General features: G+C 42.2%; 1 protein-coding gene across 50 annotated transcripts in view; it reads left to right on the plus strand.

The window, feature by feature from the left end:
* Positions 1-25,518, plus strand: part of SORBS1 (sorbin and SH3 domain containing 1) — a 223,782-nt gene that overhangs the window by 152,259 nt on the left and 46,005 nt on the right. For 27 of the 50 annotated variants that reach the window (XM_076009908.1, XM_076009916.1, XM_076009912.1 and 24 more), the window contains 7 exons: positions 7,237-7,284; positions 7,407-7,536; positions 9,526-9,640; positions 15,247-15,330; positions 19,596-19,661; positions 20,240-20,341; positions 24,690-24,739. In XM_076009908.1, the coding sequence (XP_075866023.1) occupies positions 7,237-7,284; positions 7,407-7,536; positions 9,526-9,640; positions 15,247-15,330; positions 19,596-19,661; positions 20,240-20,341; positions 24,690-24,739 (595 nt within the window). The remainder of the gene's footprint in view (positions 1-7,236; positions 7,285-7,406; positions 7,537-9,525; positions 9,641-15,246; positions 15,331-19,595; positions 19,662-20,239; positions 20,342-24,689; positions 24,740-25,518) is intronic. The other 23 variants (XM_076009918.1, XM_076009930.1, XM_076009931.1 and 20 more) reach the window with 3 other exon arrangements.

The following is a 25,518-nucleotide window of genomic DNA, read 5'->3' on the forward strand; positions in this document are numbered from 1 at the left end:
GTCAGCACTTGCTGCCCATAGATGTTAATGTACATTAAGAAACAGATAATTTCCCAAGAAATCCAAGCCATCATTCCAGAGTCTATCTCCTAGGGAGAAGGTTGTTATTGCTGCTGTCTTTTTGTTTTGTTTTAATTCAGAATTTGGAACTAGAATTTTTTGTAATAAACCTATCAAAGCCTAGCCTAAGGGCTGCTGTCTAAATTCTAGTGGTTTATAAAGTATAAAAAAGACGTTTCTAAAGATCTCAAAGCTGAGTCTCCTAAATAGTAAGGGACTATGTGAAAGTTTGTTTATGCTGGCTTAGCAACCTTCTCCCCCCCCCCCCCTTCCAGCTGCACTGAAAAAGCAAACTTCTGGCCAGGCTTTTAGAATATAAATAGAATTATCATGTCTTAATCAATGAAGTTTGAAATGTGCTTTTTTTTAAAAAAAAAAAAGCATTGTAAATTCCAACAAAGAACAGTCACTTCTAATCATTTCATAATCTTTGAGACCACTCTGATTGGGGTGGGAGAGATAGCACGTGTAATCATACTTTGTGTCATGACTCAGGAGAGGGACAAGCTGTGTAGAAACAGCTTTAGAAATGCAGCCTGTCCCCCTCCCCACCCTCCTGCTTTAAGGTACGTGGTCAGCACCTTAGCAGCTCACAGTCACAGTCACAGCCCTGCTAATAATAACAGCTGTCACCGAGATGCCTATGCAACTGCCATTTACTGAGCTCCTCACCATATACAGGGTTCCATGCCGAGTGCACCACTATTGTTATCTCACTTTCATCTCCCCAGCCACCCCACAAGGTAGATCTTTATTTTACCAGTGAAGAGTATGAGGCTTACAGACGTTAAGTAATATGTGCAAGATCACACAGTAAGTGACAGAGCTTGACAGAGGTTCAAACCCAGGTCTACAGGGCCCCTCAAACATAGGCTTTTACTTAACTCTGCCATACTGCTTTGCTGATCCCTTTCTCTCTTCTTATACATTGTGTTCTTTGTTGTCCACTCCTTGCCAAGGGACTCTCTGACACCTCGTTCCAGGCACCTAGTGTCCTCTGAGTCAGTCCTGCCTAAGTCAGCTGACCCAGTGTCTCCCAGGATGGTGTCTGGGGATACATAGTTAGAAAAGCTCCCCATGTGATTGTGACACACAGCCAGGATGGAGAACCACTGGAATGGAGGAACGCCACCCTTCCCCAGACCCCTAAAAGAAATGAAGATACTTGCCCAGATGCAATTTTGGGGATTTGGATGTAGAATTAGAGTGGGGAGTACAGATTCGAAAGAGCTAGATAGACTTTCTGCTCTGAATATGCTCAAATGATGTTTGCTCACTTGGCATGTTTGATGTCAAGAAAAGGGAAGATATTTTGAAATAATGCCTTAGAATCTGCAGCAAAACCAAGTCACTGGTATGTTACTTCCTGGTCTGTGGTCTGTGAGGACCCACTGGGCCATGTCGGAGTGAAGGGCTATTGCCAGAGGTGAAGTCCCAGAGGCCGGTTTTTACACTTGCTTTTGGATGCCTTTTTCATGACTTTCGGCTAGTGGTGGCCACTGTCACCTCTTGATGTGACCCAGGACACGCCCTCTAGGCATCCCCAGGTTGTGGTGTCAAAGTGCTTTGTCCTCATTCCTAGATGAGATTGCACCAAAGTAAGGATTTAAGGAGGCTGATTTTCTCAGGCACATCTCTAGTTGGGTTAAAACAATCCTCTACTGGCCTTACAGGGTTTCTAAGAATAGCCTTATTTTGCTTAAGTTCAAGCAAACTGTTGTATTGTGAAGATGACTGGCCAGGATCTGTGCCTCCTGCCCCAAACTCCAGCTAGCACTGCCCAGAGGAGGGGCTGTGCTGCTTGTAGCAGTCACCTTTGCTCTCCTAACGGGAGCTGCCCAGGAGGGCTCCGCCTAGCAAGTGCAAAAGTCTTTGGCCTGAGGGACAGTGAAGAAACGGTAGCAGTTATTCCCTTTCCACCTTTGAGACCCAGGAATCCGACAGGAGAGGAGGATGGTGAGTCTTTTTCCAGCCCTCTGGTCCTCCCAGGCTTTCTCCTCTTTAACTTTTTTCTTGCTCCACTTTATTTTCTTCCTGAGAATTCTTTTTTTTTTTTCCTAGATATGTCTTCTACAGCTACTCCATACTCTATCCTGGTCTTTTTTCCATCCCTCAAAACTTGATTCTCTTTAACCAGCCCATAGACAGCGTGGTGACCCTTCCCCCAAGCCACCTGGACATCCTGGCATTCCTGGCTCTCTGACTTCTTCCTCCTCTCCCATCCAACCCAGGCTGTATGCCCAGCTCTGCGTGCATCTCTTTCTTTGACTATTTTTGTTTGTAGGTGGTGTGTATCCTTTCTATTTTATCCTTTCTCTTCTAAGTGTGTGGGGTAAAGCTAGAGAAGGAATTATGTTAATTAAGCAATTAGAAAAAGATTGTATTGAAAATGAGCCATTAATATTAGAAAAATCATTTTAAGTTTAAAGGTCTATGGAATGGGCCGGGCGCGGTGGCTCACGCCTGTAATCCTAGCTCTTGGGAGGCCGAGGCGGGCGGATTGCTCAAGGTCAGGAGTTCAAAACCAGCCTGAGCAAGAGCGAGACCCTGTCTCTACTATAAATAGAAAGAAATTAATTGGCCAACTGATATATATATATATAAAAAAATTAGCCGGGCATGGTGGCGCATGCCTGTAGTCCCAGCTACTCGGGAGGCTGAGGCAGAAGGATCGCTCGAGCCCAGGAGTTTGAGGTTGCTGTGAGCTAGGCTGACGCCACGGCACTCACTCTAGCCTGGACAACAAAGTGAAACTCTGTCTCAAAAAAAAAAAAAAAAAAGTCTATGGAATGCATAAAAGTGGAATTTAATTGATATAGATAAGTAGTTATGCAAATGCTGCTTTTTGCCTATGATTCCGTTTCAGTCACATAGTTTTTTTATAGAACAACAATTGTCAACCAGCACTTTCGCCAGTTGTCTTTACGATTTTTATAAATTCTTAAAAAAAAAAAATAGGAAAAAAAGTCACTTGGAATCTCATTCAAGGTAACTGTGGTTGAAAAGGCAATTATGTGGCTCCTGGTAGTTTTAGGAGAGTAGCTGTCCCCAAAAATGAGTTACTCAGGACAGATTGCCAAAGCCCAGTGGAGAATCATTCGTGTGTAAACATCAGAGCGCAGCAGGGGCCTTCAGGGCCCTAAGTGAGTTGTTAGCCTGTGTAAATCCTGCTTAATGTTAGCACTTCCTGGAAATCACTGGCAGAGGAAGTTCTTAGCATTGCTGCCAAGGTTTGACGTCTGCTGCTTGGTGCTCTGAGGGGCACAATTAGTGTGTGGTTCCACCATGAACCAGAATCACAAATTCTCTGCATGGCTGAGCTGGCTATGGCATTATTTTAAAGAGCCCTTGGAGAAATAGGGCAGGGTTTCAAGTGCTAGTTCATAGGCAACTGGAAAAACATTTCATTTGATGTGTCTTAACTGTGGTTCCATGCATGTGTGCACACATATTCCATTTGGCTAGCTCTAGTGTATAGAAATGCAGAGGGGTGTTCCTCACACCCAGTTTTCCCATTCCTTGGTTTTTCCAAGTACATATCCATCTTCCCCAGTGTGGATTAGCCTACTAGGAGGAGCTATTACATCAAGGAGCAACAAGGGGAAAATGTAGCAAGAGCAACTCAGTATTACCCTTTGTCCCTGGGGACTAGTAGGAGGAAAGCTAGAAATGTGGGGTAACTCAGAAAACTTGCTTAAGCATCACCCAGGGTGAGGTGATATGGAAAAACAGAGCAAAGGCTTTGGGAGCTAGAAATTGGCCTGGTCAACAGCATGGAACATAACTTGAGTTTCAAGACTTCTCTGCTTCTTCTACAACGAAAATGATAATGAAATAGCCACACAATCTTTCAGCTTTCCCAGGACTAGGCACATGAAGCTGGGGTGAAAGCTAGAATACAGCAGCTGTCCCTGTCACAAGCCTGAGGTGACACAGGAAAGAAGAGACAAAAAGATCTTGAGTCCATTCCTGCTTTGTCTCTTTCTCACTATGCAGCCAAGGGCAAAGTTTCTTAACCTGCTTGGGCTTTAGTTTCCTTGTCTATAAAATGAGATATTTACTTCCTTCTGGAGTTTCTACAAGGTTTAAGTGAGATGTTATTAGTAAATCACCAGCTATTATTAGGTACTTAGTAATGGGAGCTACTATTACTATTTTTATTCATAAGCTGAAGTAAAATTGACTTCTATTAGATTTATAAGACAGGCATTAAAATTTAAAAAAACAAATTATAGGCCGGGCGCTGTGGCTCACGCCTGTAATCCTAGCTCTTGGGAGGCCGAGGCGGGCGGATTGCTCGAGGTCAGGAGTTCAAAACCAGCCTGAGCAAGAGCGAGACCCCGTCTCTACTATAAATAGAAAGAAATTAATTGGCCAACTGATATATATATAAAAAATTAGCCGGGCATGGTGGCGCATGCCTGTAGTCCCAGCTACCCGGGAGGCTGAGGCAGAAGGATCACTCGAGCCCAGGAGTTTGAGGTTGCTGTGAGCTAGGACGCCACGGCACTCACTCTAGCCTGGGCAACAAAGCGAGACTCTGTCTCAAAAAAAAAAAAAAAAAAAAAAAAAAAAACAAATTATACATCCCCAGAACTTGTCCTAATTGTAAAGTTGTTCAGATGAATCCACACTTTAGTTTGTCCTCTTAGAAGTCCATAGAACTTACGAGCAGTCATTCAAACTCCTCTGTTGCCCACACTCCAGCTTCCCCACTTCTCCTTCTCCTTTTCAAAATACCTAAATTGTTAAACTTCCCGAGCAGTGCTATTCTTTCCCATCTCATAAGAGCTATTTCTCATTTTCTTCTAATAAACCTTCTAGAATTCCACATTAGAAAGCTCTAAGGAGAAGCATTTTTTTTTAAAGAGCTCAGGCTTTAAAAAAAAAAAAAAATCTTTAGGGGGGGAGGAAAAAAAAATCTTTGAATATTTGAATCTGCCCTTGCCCCACCCCCACCCCTGTGAAAACTTTGCATCTCACCTCATGAACCAGGTAATAGTTATAAATTAACCTTGACCTCATCATCTACTGATAGGCTGTAATTTCTCCATGATTCCAAGAGGTACAGGGTTTTCAGCTGAAATGCTAGGCTGCATTTTAAGCAGCACATACATCGACTTCTGCCTAAGCTAACTTTTCATCTGGGGCAGGCACCATTTTTTCTAATCAAATTCCTGCTATGGCATTTTATCAGTACAATAATCAGAAGTTATGTTAAAAAAAAAAAAGAAAAAGAAAAAACCAAAACTAGCAACACACACAATTCTTCTGAACAGGCTTTCAAAAAATCTATTTCTGGATTGCATTTATCTCCTTCCTCTGCCCTATTTTCAGAAGTTAACTTAAGCTTACACACTCAATCTAAAACAGTGAAAAGCTTGGCTGTGTTGGTGGAAGAGCCTTAAGCCCTGTTCAACCTTGATGTTGACTAATTGTTTACATTTTATAAAATATTCTGGGATTTTCTGCTCTGAAATCTTGGTACCAGATGCCTGTCCCTTATGTGGGCCCAGAGAGACTTGGAACAGACAAAAATGGGGAAAGGAGGAGAGGGGGTGAGAAGGGGTGATAGTGAAGCTGTCTGAATGGTGCTTTGTTCAAAATATAGCAGTTAGTTTTGTTTACATTTTATAAACTATTCTGGCCTTTTCTGCTCTGAAATTTAAAATGATTTGCATAGAAATAAGGAGTTGAGTAACACTTAGTCATTAACATGTTGTATTGGATTCTTTGCCTTGTCATCAAGGGTTGGTTCATGTGCTTTGCTAAAGTTGTTACGGGGTGCGGTGGCTCACGCTTGTAATCCTAGCACTCTGGGAGGCTAAGGCAGGCGGATCGCTCAAGGTCAGGAGTTCGAAACCAGCCTGCGCAAGAGCGAGATCCCGTCTCTACTAAAAATCGAAAGAAATTAATTGGCCAACTGATATGTATAGAAAAAATTAGCCAGGCATGGTGGCACATGCCTGTAGTACCAGCTACTCGGGAGGCTGAGGCAGAAGGATTGAGCCCAGGAGTTTGAGGTTCCTGTGAGCTAGGCTGATGCCACGGCAGGGTAGCCCAGGCAACAGAATGAGACTCTGTCTCAAAAAAAAATGGGGGGGGGGGAGCGGAGAATTGGGCCTTCATTCCATGCACATGAATTTTGAATTCAGATTAGCAAGATATTAGAAAATGGGAAAGGCTGTTTCAGAATCTTTTTGGAGTAACGCTTTGGAGGGGTCATTGTGGATGTAGTGACTGTCCTACATTTTTAGGACAGTCCCTGTTTAAAAATCTGTTCTCGTAAGAATGCCTGTGGTCTGATTTTTACTTGGGATAATGCAGCCACTTCCATGAGGGGTTCAGATCCTGTCCCCAGTTCTGCAAGCCTTAGAGCCCCAGGTTTCTGCTTATGTAGGGACATGTGTTGAGCCTGTGGAGAGCCTTCATCCACCATAGAAACTCACAGGAGTGGGAGTTTGATTTGTTCCAGAGTCACAATTTAGAACTTACTTGAGTAGCACCTTTGCAGAGCAAACCAGGCAACCACATCAGCTATGGTGTGCTGTGTTCCAAGGAAAGAAATCTACTCAGGGAACAGATTGAGGTGGAATCAAAACAAATTTTGTTGGAGGTTTTCTCAAACTCTTTCCTCACTGCAGAACCTCTTTGTTAATGATATTTTGTATGTAAACAGGTCAAACCCCGGGTGGGAGCTGGAACACACAGCCTCTGGGCTTCTCCTTGCCACCCAGTAGCACCCTAGACGCCCTGGGAAGGGGCCTCTTGAGACTCCATGGGACCCAGCAGGCTGGACCAGAGACCGAGCGGGGGCAGCCAGGGTCCCTCTCAGCCACACGTGGACCCTACGTTCCAGCTTTGGTTGTAGGGATTCTTTTGAGGGGGCCTTTGGCTGTTTGTCCCCATGTGTTTCTTGGTGTCAGGCAGCAGTCATTGGCCAGGTGTAGTGAATGTCCTGCCCGGACCGCAGGTGTGGTGGGGTGGACTCCGCGAACCTTGCTCCTCTCAAACGCCGTCTGCTGTGGTGTGGCTTCCAGCGCTTGACGCCTCCTCTCTCAGCGGGGTTCCCTGGTGGGGTTGGATGCTGGCCCGACTGTGGACTCGGGGAACGTGCAGCCGGGTTCTCGTACCTGAGCCGGATTTCTCCTGACTACATGTTGTTTTGTTCAATAGATGATGATTCAGATCTGTACTCTCCTCGATACTCCTTTTCTGAAGACAGTAAGTGACTTTGAATTTCCTGGTCCTGGGGGAGGAAGGGAAAGTGGTGGGTGAGGGAAGATACCATCTAGTTTTCCATTTTCATCAGTCTGAAGTTGTTTGTATGAACTACATTTCTGCAGCAAAATCTCCCCTTTCTGTGCCTCGTTCAAAAAGTGAGATGAGCTGCTTTGATGGTGAGAAGGTAGTTAAGAGGTCAGCCACACTACCCCTCCCAGCCCGCTCTTCCTCGCTGAAGTCCAGCCCAGAAAGGTAAGTGCCACCTTGCCACCTGTTTGTTACCCGCCAGGGCCTGCTCAGTGCTCATGGAGACATAGGAGCCTCCTTTCTTGGGAATGTGGAATTTGAATCCCTGCTCTGCCACCTATTAGCTGTGACTTACTCTTTCTGAGTCTCAGTGTCCTCACCTGTAAAATGGGGATAAAAATAACACAACTCCCTGATAGAGATATTGCAAGGATAAAATGAGATAATATATACAACATTCCTAGTAGTGCCTGGCTCATAGTATGGGCTTAATTAACGTTCACTATAATTACCACTTCTATAGTTTCACAAGAGAAATCTTAACTACAAGATTTGTCAAATTTTTGTATTCTGTGTTCACATAATCATAGCAAAGACTAATTTTAAAAACACTTTTTAATGTCCATTTATTCATGCAACATATATTACTGAGACATAATCATTGACTTGTTCTAATAGCAGCATTAGTCATCTCTTAATACCTGCACTAAACAACCCAATTTTTTTCCTTGAGTTTTTAATCTCTAAAAATACCCTATGGAGCAAACTTCCTATGCTGTTTGGACAGGTGTCCCATCATTTTCCAGCTCCAACTTCCACCACTTCTCATCACACATAAGGCTCTGGCCAACAAAATTACTTATTTTTCCCTTAAATACACATCCAGTTTCACACTTCTGTACCTTTTCCATCTTCATAGACAAAACATGAATGGCTGTTTTAAAAGACCACACATACTTAAGTGGCATCTACCTGAGAAGTTTAATAATTAATTTAAAAGGAAGGCTGTGTATACCATTTACAGGTGCATTCACTAAGCACCTACTGGGTGCATTCTATGCAGATCGAACCAGTTGTTATGGAAGAATATAAGTGTATATAAAGTATTGTCTCGGGCTTCCAGAAGTTTACAGCTTTCATGAAAAACTAAATATAATCACAGTGCAGAGTGCACTGATGCATGTGAATAGATTGGGTGCAGTGGTTCATGCCTATAATCCTAACACTTTGGGAGGCTGAGGCAGGAGGATCACTTAGGCCAGGAGTTTGAGACCAGCCTGGGCAACATAGCAAGACCTGGTCTCTACCAAAAAAAAAAATTAGCTTGGCATGGTGACATGTGCCTATAGTCCCAGCTACTCAGGAGGCTGAGACAGGTGAGGATGATCACCCAGGCTCACCAAGGCTCCAGTGAACTATGATTGTGCCACCGCACACTCTAGCCTGGGCCACAGAGTGCAATTCTGTCTCAAAGAAAAATAAATTGCAAACAATTTTACAATTTCCAAGGATTCATGTATCCTCTGAAACCCATCCCTGGACGCCAGGTTAAATATCTGTGCCAAAGGCTGAAATTGGTGGGTAGTGCAGTGGGGTGTGGAATAGGGAAGAATATAATTATAAGAACAGCTAACATTTATTGAGTGGTTACTATGGGCTTAGCATTCTGCTCTGTGATGTATATACAGTCTCACTTAATCCATATAGCAACCCCCATTTTTCAGATGAGGAAACTGAGGTACCAAGAGGTAAAGTGCTTCTCTAAGATCACCTAGCTAGCTAGTGGTATAGCAGGGATTTGAACCACAGTCGAGTGGCTCCAGAACCAGGGTTCTCCTGATGCCACTAGCATGAGTGGGAAGTACAAGCATGTTTGGGGAATGATAAGCTCATGAGAGTAGAGCAAGGTGAAAGATTTTTCCAGAGCCAGCATTGCTGCTTCCTCCTCCCTCCCTGCTGCTTTCTCTTCTCTCTGCTTCCTGGGACCTGGTTTTGAGCACAGGATACTTCACGCCCTTTGTGAAGTTAACACAGAGCCTTGACTGGTTGTTTTGAGAAGCAAACCAGCACAATTACATTGATCGCCCAGGCTCTGAATTTATGCTTTGGATATAAAAGTTCCTTGATTAGACAACAGCCAACCAAAGTCAGACCTTCTCAAAAGCCGATGCCAGTTTTCATGAAAATAGCTCTAATAGGATTTTTTTTCTGCAGAAATGACTGGGAGCCCCCAGATAAGAAAGTGGATACGAGAAAATACCGTGCAGAGCCCAAAAGCATTTACGAATATCAACCGGGCAAGTCTTCCGTTCTGACTAACGAAAAGATGGTAATGTGCATATTAAAGTTCCTTTGTCCCACCCTGCCCATGTTCTTTTATCCGGATGCATCATGCAGCCAGTTGGATCACATTCTTTTCCCCTTGAGATAGACTCTCTTTGTTTAGAAGACAATGAAAAAATGAAGTATTTTTACCCTCTTCATTTTTGCAGGTGTTCATAAAATAAGTCCTCAGAGTCCGTTTTTAAAGAATCCTCTTATTGTGGCTCTGTTGCTTTTTTTGTGCATGGTTTTAACTAATATTAATTTTCCCACTAACATACAGATTTTTGCTGCTGTCTTTTTGTAATGTCTACCTGTTAATTTATCAGGCTTGTTGTTAACTGGAGTCCAGTTTTGTTTTTTTTAAGTGACTCATTTGAACATATATACATTTTGTATATATGTTATAGAATTTTATTTATCATTAAAAGCTAAATAACTAATAGGATGTTATGACTTAGAAAAAAGGCCCCAGGCTGTTCCAGTGTGTCTTTTAGGTCTACCTTTTTTGACAAGTGCCGTATTGAGGACTAATTTCACATTCAGTCTGGTTTATGGTTCCCTGCACAAGTTTACATTTCCAAGCAATTAGGAGTTGGGAAGATGGCTGGGTGGGTATAGCAGACCACCCTGAGGAAGCATCCTCCTCTGTGAAACGGGAAGAATTTTTACAAACTGGTTAGTTTCATATTTGCCAATCATACTGCATTTATTCACACTTCATCAGAAAAGGCTGGCTCAGAATTGTGATCCTGCTTAAAGGGGTTCTCCAAAGCTCATAGACGGTGCAGTCCTTCAGCATGACAGCAGGATGATGGCATTATCATGCTGGGATGGGCTTTGTGAAAATGCTGCTCCCACACCATGTGCCGAGTAAGCAGCCTCTGAAACGCGGGCTCCAATTATGTTCCCTCCGCCTCTTCTGCTCTGCATGTTTTGCAGGAAGAATCAATTTGACTTTTACTGAAATGAAAATGTGACATCTTTAAAAGTACAGAGGGATAAGTTATTTTAATTAGGAGAAAAGATCAAGAGGTCACAGAAATACTTTCAGAGTTGTCATTCCTTGGAGTTTACTGGATGCCACAGCTATTTCAAGCAGAAAGTCCAGAGAGGAGCAGAGAAGTTAGCCTCTGGCTCCCCATTCATTCAAGGTTCTCTGCCTGTTAGAAGGTACCTTGTACGTAATAAACACGGAAGGTACCCCTCCACCCAGGTGTTCCGGGAAAGAAAGTCAGGTTCTTCAGGTATATTCCTAACACTTTAATAATGATTCTGGGACCCATCATAACATATTAGTACATTTAAATGACTTCAGGGACCCTATAGGCATTTGGGTATTTTTGTTTTGGCAACATTACCATTTATAGACTGTCAGGGCTCTTATCGATGGCTCGCCCCTTTTCTTAATTTCTTCTTTGTTTCCATCTCCTTTCCTTGATTCCTAGTAATTTAACCACTATTCAGAACTAGGAAAAATAACAACATAGTTTAGTTTTTCTCATCAATACCGTAATAGTTACAAGAATCTTCCATGCCATGCTTCTAGGGATCATATACATTGTTTTTACACACTTGGAAAAGTAACACACAGCACCCCCTGGAGGCGCTCTTGGGGATTGGTGGTGAGCGTAGGCGTGGATTACCCAGGAATCTCCTCTGTGTTGTTCCACACCTTAGGCTTACTCCATTAATGGGACAGAAACACCAAAGGCAGGCTAGGGAGGAACGTAACTATTCAATAGTTTAATTTAGTGCCTTTCACACAATTTAGCTCTATTCTTCCAAAGAAAAATTTTTGATTTTAGAAAGAAATTTCAGCCAAATCTTAATCTTTTGATACTCTACCTTTTGCAGTAGTTGAATTAGTCCTTTATGTTTAATTTTTTCCCTATTTTTATCATATGAACAGAAAAATTGGGATGTGAGCTTCAGTGTGTGAATCTTGCCTTTTGGTATCCAATATCTGGTTTGCCAGAATTTGAGCACTACCCCCACCTACACACATTTTTTGTTATTGTTGTCAACTGTAGATATGTATACTAACTAGTGACAGATGTAGAATCTAAGTTTGCTGTCAGATACATAGTACTTCATTTTAGAAAAAAAAGTTTTTTTCTTCCATTTGAGATACTGTGTCTGCTTAACTCTGGCAGTTTAAATTGTGGCACATGTATATATTGTCAGCAGGAAGAGTTGAATATGGACTATAAAGGCTGCCCCAGAGCTCGTCCTGCCCCTGGAGCTTACCCAAGCCACCCAGACAGTGAGAGAAGCACTGTACTGCCCTCAGACTCCCCTATGGAAGACTCACAACCTTGGTGACATAGTTGCCTGTTTGGCAGACTCATGTGAAGGTCTCCATACCTATTTGATCTTCTCTTACCATAGTAGGGTGGCATTTTCTTCTCTTCTGGCCTTGGAACTGGGGAGCTGTTGGTCGGTCCCTGACTTCTCAGAAATGACCTTTTTCAGGCTTTTTTCCCCTTATACTTTCCTCTAAAGTCCCTTACAGAACTTCAGCTCAATTCAACAAATACACACATAGAATAACTTTTACATGCCAAGCCCTGGGTCACACGTTGAGTTCCTGCTCCCATAGGTGTATAATAGGAAGGACAGATATTAAAACAGTAATTACAGACACTGTATATATTTGGAAGTGTGAAACAAGGGTATTTACCTAGCTTGGTTTCTTCCCAATCCACTGTCACTTTGAGTTCCTTCCCTGGCTTCTCGAATTGGTCACTTAGCCCTGTTTCAGCAGTCCTGGTGGGTCAGCCCCTCTCATTTGGAGTATGAGAAATAGAATATATTGTAGCATAGTGTAAAGAGAACTGGGCTAGGAATTAGAACATCTGAGTTCTGGGTTCTAGTTCTGACTCTGCCTTATGTCTTGGGGTAAACCACTTAACCTCTCTGAACCTCAGAGTTTTCGCCTGTGAATAGGAATATCATCTGGCCCACCAACCTCACTGAAGCCCTGAGTGAGAGGGTCAAGTGTGATAACATGGGCACAGGAACTGTGAATGCTATAGAGGACTGCATAGACAAACATACCATATTCAGATGACCTATCTAATTGAAATTTGAAGCTGGTCTTTGGCCCCCGTTCAAGCAGCAAAGCTGTCTTTGAGGAAAACTCGGCATTTTCCTGGGGAGTTACCTGCCCTTTCCAAGGATTTCTTTTGAGCCGGGAGAATAGCCTCTAGTACCAAAGAACTTTGCCTGGCATTATGAAATTTGCCCTGCCTGCCAGGACAGAGGTCCTTCTCTGCACCCAGTAGGTTGTTTTCTGTTGGCCTGTTCCATGATTGGATCTACAGCTGACTTATACATGGCAAAATTAAATGCAGATGTTGGTGCTATGTGGTGTCATCTTTTTACCTTTATCTCTGGATAAAGGTAAAAGGACTGAGGACAGTCAAAGGACTGAGGCCTGCTGCTCTGGACACAAGTTATTTGACATACCTCCTGATCCTATTCTTGGCACAGCATTAACCTCTGCAGTAAAACCATCTGCAGACAATCTTCCAGAATAAAATGGGTTAATTCTTTCAGGACTGTGAGTGCCAAAACTTTCAGGCAGTTTCCTGAAAGAGTTAGTACATTATGTTAAAAAAAAAAAAAAATGCCTAGCCTATTCCCAGAGAGCAGTTTATAAATAATCTTTGTAAAAATAAAAAACATGAAATAGATTTTGCAAAACCCCATCATATTAGGATCTACAGTGTCCCAGTGTCTACCAGGGGTCCTCAAACTTTTTAAACGGAGCCAGTTCACTGTCCCTCAGACCGTTGGACGGCCAGACTATAGTAAAAAAAAAACTATAAACAAATTCCTATGCACACTGCACATATCTTATTTTGAAGTAAAAGGCAAACGGGCAAAAACACCTGTATGTGGCCTGCGGGCCATAGTTTGAGGACGCCAGGTCTAAGCCATCACTCCTCAATAGTTGTATCCTTGTGGATAGTGTCTCATTTCACTCAATAAATACAGACTCCATTTGCTGTAGTGAGGACGAGCTTTCCTCTTCAAGATTTAAGCCCTAATTCCCTAAAGACATTTGGAGAAGATTTTATCTGGATGCAAGTGGATAGACCTCATGTTTCCATGTATACTTCCTTCTAATTTCATCATAGTTTAATTTCAGCTAATGAAAGATTCTCTGCCATATATCCATATCTTCCTCTACTGAGCAAAAGTGGAAGTAATGATAAAGATTCTTCTAAGGGTCTTAGAAGAAGAAGGGGTTGGTAAAGATCACTAAGAAAGTTTGTAGCCATTTCTACAAGCTGCAGAGGGGCTGTTAACTGCACGAAGAAAGGCGTTCACAAAGGTGTTCAGGAAGACCTGGCTTGTAAAGTAGTAGTAGCATCACAGAGCTGTACAGATGCGTGGTGACCCCTTCCTCAGGTGTTGAAGCCTAGAAGTACTGAAGTTCCTTGTGTGTTTTCAATCTCAGTAGAATATGTACATTTTATGTTTCAAATTATTGCAGAAAATCACTATATCTCTCTTTTTTGTGCTTATCAAAGTTTTTTAAAACATATATGCATATAAGAATTTAACTAAACCATGAACCTCAGATACTTTTGTCTAATGTAAACGTATCTATTAAGGGGAAAACCTGATTTGCTTTCCAGGCATTCATTTTCCAACTAATTATTTCCAGGAACACATGTTATTCCACAGAGTAAGGTACTAGAACTTTATACATATTTGATTAAATATTATATCCCATGGAATCAAATTATCAATCTATGTGATACCTCTTAGAGTTATATAAAGTGAGAAATCTAACTTATTTTTCTAACACGATCCAGGAGTTTTTTTCACCACTGTTATCTGTCTTGTCCAGCTTTTCCCTCACTTTATTTTTTCCCGGCTCTTTAACATGTATTCATTAGAACACAAAGTATATTCTGTCTGTATTCATCCCCCATGGTTGCTTGTTTAAAATGTTTTCTCTCCATGTCCTCTCTTTTTGCTTATATCATCTTTCACTTTACTGTGTACAGGACATGGTTTCTCACCTCTTCATGTGCCATTAAAGATGCAGTATTAACCAATTGGCTTTTATAAAGTGTCAGTATTTGTGTTTATTTTGAAAACTTTAAGGCAGCCTTGCAAATAAGTACTAAAACTGTACTAGCCCGTAAAAACTGTTTGCTCTACTCATCTGGCATAGATGGCTAAATGTTTGGTGCGCTCACCAGGTTTTTTCTCGTAACTAATAGTTCTTTGTGCAGAAGAAATAAAGGCTTTCTTTTCTTCCACAATACTGAAAATCATTAAGGGATGCTGTTGTGCCCATATTCAGATTTGTTGTGGAGGACAGCAGTGTGGTGCAGAGTTCTCCATTTGCCTCTGCCTTAGGCCTGAAAATGATTCACTCACTGCTACCTTGCCTCAGTTTCCCTGTTTTTATAAACCCATCCTCTCCCTCTTGTTTTTGCTGATACCAGTAAAAACAGATGATTGCTGCTATTGAATGCAGTTGCTACCTACACCTGGAAACCACTGCATCTCTACTGGCCTATTCCTATGTAATCTTTGCATAATGTTATCCTTCTCTTTCTTCCATTTCCCTATCACCAACCCCTATAGAGTCGGGATATAAGCCCAGAAGAGATAGATTTAAAGAATGAACCTTGGTATAAATTCTTTTCGGAATTGGAGTTTGGGAAACCGGTAAGTTTGATAGCTTCAGCGGTTTTACACCTTTTAAAATAATGCTGTTGGTGCATTGTTGCTGCTAAAGAGTAAGATCTACTTGTAATAAATTCAGGGAGTGAGGAACAGTTGTACTGTCATCTATAGTAGGGTAGTCTCACTACAACCTGTGAACTTTTTTTTTTTTTTTAATTTATTTTTTTTGAGACAGAGTCTCGCTTTGTTGCCCAGGCTAGAGTGAGTGCCATGGCATCAGCCTAGCTCACAGCAACCTCAAACTCCTGGGCTCAAGCAATCCTGCCTCAGCCTCCAGAGTAGCTGGGGCTACAGGCATGCACCGCCATGCCTGGCTAATTTTTTCTATATAAATTAGTTGGCCAATTAATTTCTTTCTATTTTATAGTAGAGACAGGGTCTCGCTCTTGCTCAGGCTGGTTTTGAACTCCTGACCTTGAGCTATCTGCCCGCCTCAGCCTCCCAGAGTGCTAGGATTACAGGCGTGAGCCACCGCGCCCAGCCTAAGCTGTGAACTTTGCTTTGCTTGCTTCACCAAGAAAGGAGGACAGTGAGCTCTGGAAGAATGTCTTGACAGAATATCCCAGAGAGACACCGAATTGTCTCTGGACCTCCTGTGGGTAACAATAAATACCACATGCCTTGTGGATGGCATTATTTCGGTTATCGGTTACTTCTTTGACCAAAGTCTTTATGGCTTGCTAAAGACAAGCAGGAAAGTGCACTACACCCTGAGATAGCCAGCATCATCACTGCTTTAACTAGCATTTTTTAAAAGCACATATGCAAGGGAAGTGATCACATCCTAAGGCTTCTTTATGTAGATATGACCCACAAAGGCAACCCCATTATAGGAGACTTTGGGGAATGATTTCTATGAGTTAGGATAATATTCCCAAAGTTTGAGATGGGAGATTGGAATTCCAGCTTATTTAGTGTTCAGCCTAGTCTTCCTCATGACATCTCTAAGTTTGGCTTTGGTACAAATTGACTTTTTGCACCTAAAGGAGGATTTTCTTAGGCCTGCACCCAAAGGAATATCAAATGGAAGAGAGAATTGAGCTCGTCCTTCCACCAGAGATGACTGGAAACTGACTTTAAAACTCTAGTTTCTTGAAAGTCTTAATTATTACAGCTGAAAAAGAATTTCCAGGTGGAAGACTTAAGTATATAAAAACATTTTATTAGATGTTTGTATGAGACCTTAAGCATTGAATCCAGCTTCTGAATTACTGTGGTTTGATGTGATAGTTTTATTTGCAGACAGGAAATATAGTTCAGTAAAATGTTAAATTCCATGGTGTCTATTTTTCATTAAGACAAAGACAGAGAAATTAAGCCGTTGCTCTGGAGTTGCTAATTTGGTTTAGCAATTCTGAGCTTTAATTGGAAAACTCAGGCTTCTTCTGAGTTAGGAGCGCCAGACTTGCAAACAGCCAACTTTTCCCCTCTCTGGTTCCTTCTAGACACTGTCCTGGGATAGGGGCTGAGCTATCACAAATGAACAGCGCCACCTAGTGACCTCTGGAGAGAATACATCTAATTCAAACCCAACACCCACCTTTCTTCTCCCCTCCCCAAAGCTTTGGTGCACACCTCATGTCTTCTCCCTTCTCTCCTTTTTTTCTCTGCTGTTCACCTTTCAGACATCAATTAAGTCTACCTCAGGCAATCTTTTCCACATGGAAATATTTAACAGTATCCTAACACTTTTCTTGTTCTTTTTCTTAAAACCTGCTCAATTATCTCACACACAAAAAACCTTCTGATATATGTAGTCCCCTCCCCCCCCACACACAAAGACCATGATTGGTATATATAATAATAATGCCATACTCTCATCAAGGAAAGCAAAAGCTATTAGTTTTAAATTATGTTTAATAAAGAGTCCATGCCATTGATTTTTGAAGTCCCTTCAGAATCCACAAATTTCTAGTCATCTCATCTGCCAAATAACTAGTTTTATCTGAAATATTAGCTTTTAGGAAATATTATGGGATAATTTTTTTCTACTTTATTGTGATTGGTTTGTTTTACTAAATCTATCATTGAAAATAATTTTTTATAGACAGTATTTCAGTGCCAACATTCATTAAATAGGCTCTGTGAGTGGCTTGATAGATTAACACTGTTTCTACTGAAAACTCTTGGTCTAAGTACAACAAAACTGCTTAAAACAAATGTTGAGAACACAGTCCAATTATATATTAGGGATTTCCTATAACTTTTGTCCTTACCCGTTGATTTGACTGCCTCTTAATTATTTATAGACTTAGAGATGCTTTTACAAAATGGCATTTTCTATGAAGCTACTTGTGTTCCTTTCACAGATCTGAGAGTCCTTCTGATGGATCTGCTCTATTTTGTGTAGGTCTTACTTTAAAAGATGCTTTTGAAGACTTGCCTAAGTAACTTAATCAATGCCTATATCCCAAGGAGCAGCCCTAAGGTGAAACAGTCCCTTACGGTCTGAGACATCCTAAGAGCGAGCTTATTACCTGGTTGAACCCACAGAGTTTGGGAAGAAGTTGTGGTAGGGAGAGATTTTTTTCTTCGATTTTCTTCCTGCCCCAACTGCTCTGCCACCAAAGAGTAAGAGACATAAATAAAAGTGGTGTAGACCTTGGAAGTTGTTTTGGAAAATTTTCAGCCATTCAGAGGCAGAATAATATTAAAATTCTTACCCAATCATGTGGATCATCATCGCTATTTTTTTCCCATACCAACTCAGGAGCACTTATCCTGGATAAAGCCTTTGACACTAGACATTCATCCTGAACTCCTTTCTTCATCAACTCCTTCACTTAAAGCCACACAAAATGAACTGAAATTTTAGCAAGATCTTGACTGTGATGCCTTTTAAACTCTAACAAGTTGTTATAGAACAGCAAATGGTTCAAGTAACCATTTTGGGGAGGATTACTTAAAACCAATTTAATTTGTAAACACTGTCAAACACTGTCTTTTTTTTTTTTTTTTCAGTAAGAAGCAAATGAGTAGAGGTACCATAAGTGACTTTAAAAAGTCTCCTTCCCCAGATGAACAATCCAAGTATATCAAGTACTTAAAGATGAATGGTCATTGCTAATGTCACTGCAGAACATACACGTACAGAGATGACAATACTAACCTGTTGCCTTCAGTGCAAACTTACCTTGGAATCAGATTACTTTTTATTTGCAGATTTATTACAAAGGGCCTGGGTATTAGCTTTTTCTTCTTCTTTTCTCTGTAATTTCTACAGAAATTGACATGATTTCTATCTGTAAGCACAAGTCAAAATTTCACAGTTCAAGTCAATTTGAATGCTTCAGTAGAGTTGGTTATAATGAAATTTACATAAGATTTTAGGAGCTATTAATGATCCCATTTCTCATCATCCCAGAGGTCATTATATAAGAAAATTCATGTCTAAGTAGGCAGAACAAGAAGGTCTGTTTGGTGGGAGAGAGGTTTTAGAGTTAAAAGTACCTCATAACTTCCGAATGTCCTACCCTTCCTCATTAAACTTACAACAGTCTCCTGGAAAATTTCTGTCTAAGGACTGCAGCTCTAATTCTAACATGAAGGGTTAAAAGAGAAAATGAAAATAACTTTACAGTTCACTATTTAAATTCTAAGTTTAAGCCCGGTTCTTTAAGAAGGAGAGAAGGTAGGTCTCAATCACTAGCAGTATTATCAAAGTCTAGTTAAACTGTAAAAGGAGATTTTAAAACTAGTCGTATAAAATTGAGCACTTAACACACATTGTGTGCATAGATTTCATTGCCACAAACCATAGAGGGCACATTTAGTTTAGCTTATCCTCCATTGGCCAAACCTATAGATTCATAGATTTGTTAACACATGTTGAATTTTATAGCAGGGGATGACTGCTTCAAAAATGTAGACTCTGCAGGGTCAATCTTAGTTTGAAAAGGACAGTGAGGAATGTAAGTTTCTATTTTTGTTCAAATTCATGTTAATGCTTTTTTTTTTTCTTCTTTTTTTAAGTTTTCAATATTTAGAATCCAACAATGATTTGCTCTTGAGACACAGACATAGAAACACACTTCCTAGGTAATGGTCCCAGCTCCCAAGTCCTCAGAGCTCCTATTCGGGGCAGGTAGCCATGTGTCTGTAGGCTGAGTGCCCACTCCCTCTGCTTTTGAGTTCCCTCTGTGTTGACACAGTTCTCCTAGTGTGCCCCTCTCTGTTTGAGCCAGTCTCCATGTTTGTCTTTATGTCTTTATGCTCATTTCTTCATTTCCTCCTCTGCTTCCCGTCAGCCTCCCAAAAAGATATGGGATTATACTCCTGGAGACTGCTCTATCCTTCCTAGAGAGGATAGAAAGGTAATTCCACTGTGCCTCCTCTGTTGGACTGTGTGTGTGCTCTCTAGCCTTGGTTAGTGTGAGTGTGTTGTGGGTTTGTTTTCTTAAATCACTTTTTTTTTAACTTGGTGATAAATTTTTTTTGTTTGTTTTTGTTTTTTTTTTTTTTTTTGCTTGGTGATAAAACTATTTAACAAAGTCTCTAAGACATATACTAATGTTTAGAGGTTTTCTAAGCAATTACTTATTCTCCTGACATATATAGTATTTATCACAGTCACCATACTCTGAAAAGAGAGAAAATAGGTATTTCCTTAAAGGTAGGTTTTTGTGGTATTTGTAGTTCTCTTTAGCAAATAGAATAGATATTTGAAGCTGATTACTTTAGAGTTTCTATTTTATAAGCCTGATGTTACATTCTCTGTTTTCGTGTCTTTAACTAATTTCTGGTGAGCTCTTGTGTTTTAGTCATGGGGCATCTTGGCCTTTATGAAAGTATGACACTAAAAAAAATTTCATTTTTCAAACTTAACCTTCCATTCTTTTTCCCTTTCCTCCAAACTAAAACCTTCTTTCCCATCTTTTCTTTCTTGAACCAGACTAATCTAGACAAAGATCTCAACCTCTGCCAAACAGAGTTAGAGGCAGATTTAGAAAAAATGGAGACGCTTAATAAAGCACCCAGTGCAAACCTGCCACAGGTATTTCCTAGTTTTTCTCATGCCGATAGTTCCTTCCCAAGCTCTGCTTTGTGTCCCGCTTTGTCCTATGATTTTGGTGTAGTTGAGGTGACGGATGGTTATGCTGTTTATTTTAAGCTGCATGGCTTTCTTACTCCTGTCTTAGGTTCCTTTCTCAACCCTTATCCCCCACCCGAGTTAATTTTTGCTTGGATTTCTTTTGAGCTTGGCATCTTCCTTAAAGGATTCTTCAAATATGTGCAGAGTGGTTGGTGACTGCAACCACTCCCCCTACTTTTTCTCTTTCTCGGCTTTTAAGGGGCAGCCCTTTGAAGTTCCCTCCCTTCACCTCTGGTACATTCTCTGAATGTTCAGGGAGCCATTTTTGGCAATTTCCTTGTGTTTTTTGCAGCCTTGGGAGATACCAACCTCAGAGATCATTTTCAGAAACACAGCCACAGTGATCTGGGTGCCTCTTCTGTGCATGGTGCTGTCAGAGTAGTAGCGTTTGTCCTGGGAGAGGTCAGAAAGTTCCTGATGAAAAAAATGCCCTCCAGAGTTCAGAGGGCCTGGACACAAACAGGTGTTTGAAACTGAGCCTGTGTTGATATTTTTAAAGGGAGTTACATCAAAATGTGGTTTACTAAAGGGTATGTGGGAGAAAGAGACAGACAGGCACACATACCACCTTCCCCCAGCACACACGCACACGCACAGTAAATGGATTTCCAAGGGGGGAAAGAAACAAATGTGGGCCGGGCACAATGGCTCACGCCTGTAGTCCTAGCACCTTGGGAGGGCCAAGGCAGGAGGATCTCTTGAGCCCAGGATTTCAAGGTTGCAGTGAGCTATGATTGTGCCACTGTGCTCCAGCCTGGGTGACTGAGTAAAACCTTTTCTCTTCAAAAAATAATAAATAAACCAAATGTTCCCAGAAGTGTCCCCAGAGTTCCCTGACAAAAGAGATTCTTACAAGGAAAGGATATCTTTAGAGAAAAAAAATAAAAAAGGAAGTGGACACTGCGGAAGAGACTAGGAAGGTCCATAAAGCACGGCAGGAAAAGTGGAATCTTGCCATACTTACACAGAATGAAGACAAGGAGGGTCAGACCACCAGCCAGATTGACTTGTATGGAAATTCATGTAAGCACCAGAGACTCAGACCAAAGGAGGGGAAAAGAAACCAGAGGAATGGGCAGCAGGTGAGGTGGTAGGATGAGAACATCAGAGCTACAGGCTGGTCAGGGAAAGTAGGACTGGGAGTCCAAGGAGGCAGCAGGGCTGCAGGAGCTGGCGAGGCCAGTGGTCAGGCTCAGGGTCTCCTTTAGAACTTGGAGGAGGCACAAGAGGCAAGTCACGTGTCCACCATTGAGGCAGACAGGCACGGGGTGGGAAAGTGGAGTGGGCTTAGGGGGCTGAGTTTCCAGCCTGAGTGGGGACCAGAACCAGGTGTAGCCACTGTGAGGTTGAAAGTCCAAGGTAGGAACCAACTAATTCTAGAGTGAGCATGGTGGCTGCAGCTACGTTCTGAAGTGGGCTGCAATGCAGGATGGGAGGTCTGGGGTAACACGTTGGCCAAAATGAGTCAAGAGGTGCTTTTTTTCAAAGTAGTCCAAAATTATAAGAGAGCTTCTGTAACCCATGCAATGAACTAATTGCAGCCTCCCTGCGGGCAGAGCCTGGTCAAGGCGGGCACAGAGAAGCATCTGACACGTTAATGAATCATCTTCACATCAGTTCAGTTAACTGGTGCCCATTTGTCCCAAGTGTGTATGGCACATGCTGCGGGGCTTTGCCTGCTAGAACTTGACAGTTTAGTCACATCCATGAGTAAAAGACCTCCGGCAGTACTGAGCAGGGCCTGCTAAGAGCTAAATGAATGGCATAGGCTCAAAGTGGCAGAAGAGAGAAATCGTGTGGAAGATCAGAGAAGGCTTCTTGGGAGTTAGCAAGGATCTTCAAGGGGGGATGGAACTCGAGTACATGGCGAGTAGGGGGTATCCATTTGCGGCATGGCGAGAGCAGTCGGAACATCACAGAAGGGCATGTGCTTAAGGTGTATTCAAGAAAAAAGATGAATTCAGCTGGAATGGGAAATTGAGTGTGGGAATAGTGGGAGATAGATTTGGGAAAGAAGATTGACCCTGGATTGTAGAGGCTCAGAAAATATGGCTAAAGATGATCAAGTTTATCCTCATTCTAGTGATACAATTCAGGAAGTGCTTTAGGAAGATTAGTGTCATTGCTCTAGGGAGGCTGACTTGAAGGGAGAAGAAAACTGGAGTCTCGAAGGGCAAGGAGGCGATTGTGGTCGGTGTGTCGTGGTGACAGCCCACGCCGTGGGGCACCAGCATTGGGCGCAGCCGGGACGCAAGAAAAATCACCCAGGACATTGCAATGGGACGTTTTAACTAACTGGTGGGATAGAGACAAGGACAACTTTAGGGTTGGGGCCAGGCAGCTGGAAGATTGAGGACACGAGTGTGTCACATAAGAAAGTTGGGAAGAAACTCAGGCCAGAGGAAAGGTGAGGAAGTGAGTTTAGGCGACTGACTTTCACAGTGCTGGTCGGGTACCATACAGGGAATATCCAGCAGACAGTTGGAGCTCTAAGACTGGTCTCATGGAAGAGGCAAGGGCTTTAGAATTCTATTGGAGTCCCCTGTAGAGAAGTGATGGTTGAAGCCCTGGGAGTAGATGGAAGACTGAAGAGGGGATCGTGTTGGGGAAAGGTTGAGAGACCAAGACTATCCACTGGGATGCTGGGTGACGTGGAACAGGAGAAGAGAGGCAGAGAAAGAAGAGTTCAGAAAGGTATGGACAAGCAACTGATGGAGCAAGAGAAGAAAAGTGAGAACTGCCCAGAGAACTGAGAGGTCCGGAGAGATGGACTCCACGGAAAGGTCAATGGATTTGACAACTAAGAGGTTTCTAAAGACTTTGGAGGTTGCTGGGGGAATGCTTGATGGGAGTTAGAGTATGTGGCAAAATATCAGGAGATCTTGCAGGGCTGCAGCACTGAATGCAAAGACGTGATCATGGAAGGAAAGGAGGGAGGGAGGGGGTGTTCCCAGATGACTCACAAGGTCATGTAAAACTTTTTCCAAGCTGGAGACCAGGACACAATCTTGGGAAATGGAAGACTAGAATGGGGCAGGTGCTAAGAGGTGGGAGGCTCGAGGAGAGGCTGGGCAGGTAAGACAGTGCAGCCGAAAGGGCTGGAGGATGCACCTGGAGGCAAGCGGGTGCCCTCTCTGAGGAATAATGGGGGCATTGTGGTATTTAGTCCTCATCCTGGGGCAGAGGTGCCCTCAGAAATGGAAGGACACAAACCCAACAGGATTCAGCAGGCAGAGGGCCAGGTGGGTGAGTCACCTCCCCCTCCCTGTCATCTCCTTTTCTCTCTTTCACAATCTGTTTGTTTTCTTTCTCTCCTCCTCCCCTTTCCCCAATGTCTCTTCTCCAGCTAGCTTATTTTCCTTAAAATAGTCATTATTAGGGATATGGTCATTATTAGAAATACGAATGTCTTTAAAGGTTAACTTTTACATTGATTTATTCAACTACGATATTATTTTAAAAACAAATATATTGAACCCTTTGCATTTTTCTCTCTAAACACAATAACAGAAACCCCACACTATATAATTATGTTAATTTTTCTCTGCATGTAGCTCGATTGATTTCTTTCTTTTGCATAGTATCCTGATAATTTTACAAAGCATTCCCTTATTCATGCCAAAATGGTCGTTAATAGGTTTTTGCAAAATTGCATTTTTTCCCATTGCCACACTTCTAAATCTGCAGGCATGCATACATAAATTACTGAAATACAGTGTGGTCTTTTCAAATGCACTTTTGTATGTTCTGGACCAAATGTATCAAATGTTGGGTGACACTCTCTCTGGATGTGGCATTTGGGGTGCATGAATGGATCTGCAGTGGGCTCAGGGGAGGGGGGGTGTCTATGGGCAGGGGAGAAGCTGGTGGAGGGTGTGCTGTCCATGTCACCAACATGTGTTGGCCCAGTGGTGGCCAGTGATGGAAAATAAGTATGAGCCAGGAGGCCATCTCCTGACCTGCCCAGAGAGCCTTGGCTGCATCCATCCACTGGAACACAAAAGACCAGGAGTTAGAGAGCCCACCTGCCCAGACACTCTCCTCCCAAAGAAAGAGCACTGCCCTCCACCAGCACCAAAATCCTTTCCATCCAGGCTCTCTGATGCCCAGAGGCCCTTATCTAAATTAGAAAAGGAAAGTGATTTCTCTCTTTTTCCCCTTGGCTTGAAAGTCTGAGTAAAAATAAATCATCTACATTATTATTTTTTCTTTTTTCTGTTTTTTTTTTTTTTTTTTTTGACATTTACAGAGCTCAGCAATCAGCCCTACTCCGGATATTTCTTCAGAGCCTCCTGGATAGTAAGTTGCCACTCCCCTTTGTTTACATGGCAGAATGTATTAAATGTCAGAAGTGGGAAGAGAGAAGCTTGTGTTTTGGACCCAAAGCAAAATTTATTTGTATCAGTATAATGGCTTCAAATGATGCACAATTTGGTGATAAGTAGCAATCTGTTTGTAGTCTGCAAATTATTTTTCTTCTGTTCTCTCTTCCTCTTGCAAATTAATTTTGTGATGTTTTGTATTACCTTTGGTAAACTTTTCCCCACATTGGCATCTTTACCTTTAGAATGTGTGTTTATGTTTCCAAGTTTACAATCAAAATTCTCACTTGCTGGTTTTTGGGGACAGGTTGGGTGTGTGACTGTAAGAAAGGCCACATCTGGTATAAAGATGGGGGGCACTGGGGGCCAAGAGGGGGCTAACTTACTTGATCCTCACACAGATGTGCATTTATGCCAATTCTTAGGTCTCTGCCTGGATGTGCGTGTGCACCCCACCCACTTCTTTATGGGGTAACCACCAGCCTCCTTTCCCCACCCCCAACCACCCTGAATCTTCCAGCAGATTATCTTCCTCAGTACTTTGCCATGTAGCTGTTATCCTAGCTGAAAATTTTCAGTGCTACCTTCACCCCCTGTTATATACATGGTAAACAGCAAACATTTTAGCCAGTTTAAATAGGCCCTAATTGAGCCTTCTCATACCCAGTCTCATGTTAGTACTGAATCTGGCCCCCTTTGCTGGATGGACAGGAATATGACGTGTTGAAGGAAACATTGGCGGGACTTGACCTAACC

Source organism: Microcebus murinus, chromosome 14 (genome assembly GCF_040939455.1).
Source record: "Microcebus murinus isolate Inina chromosome 14, M.murinus_Inina_mat1.0, whole genome shotgun sequence".
Classification (NCBI taxonomy): Eukaryota; Metazoa; Chordata; class Mammalia; order Primates; family Cheirogaleidae; genus Microcebus; species Microcebus murinus.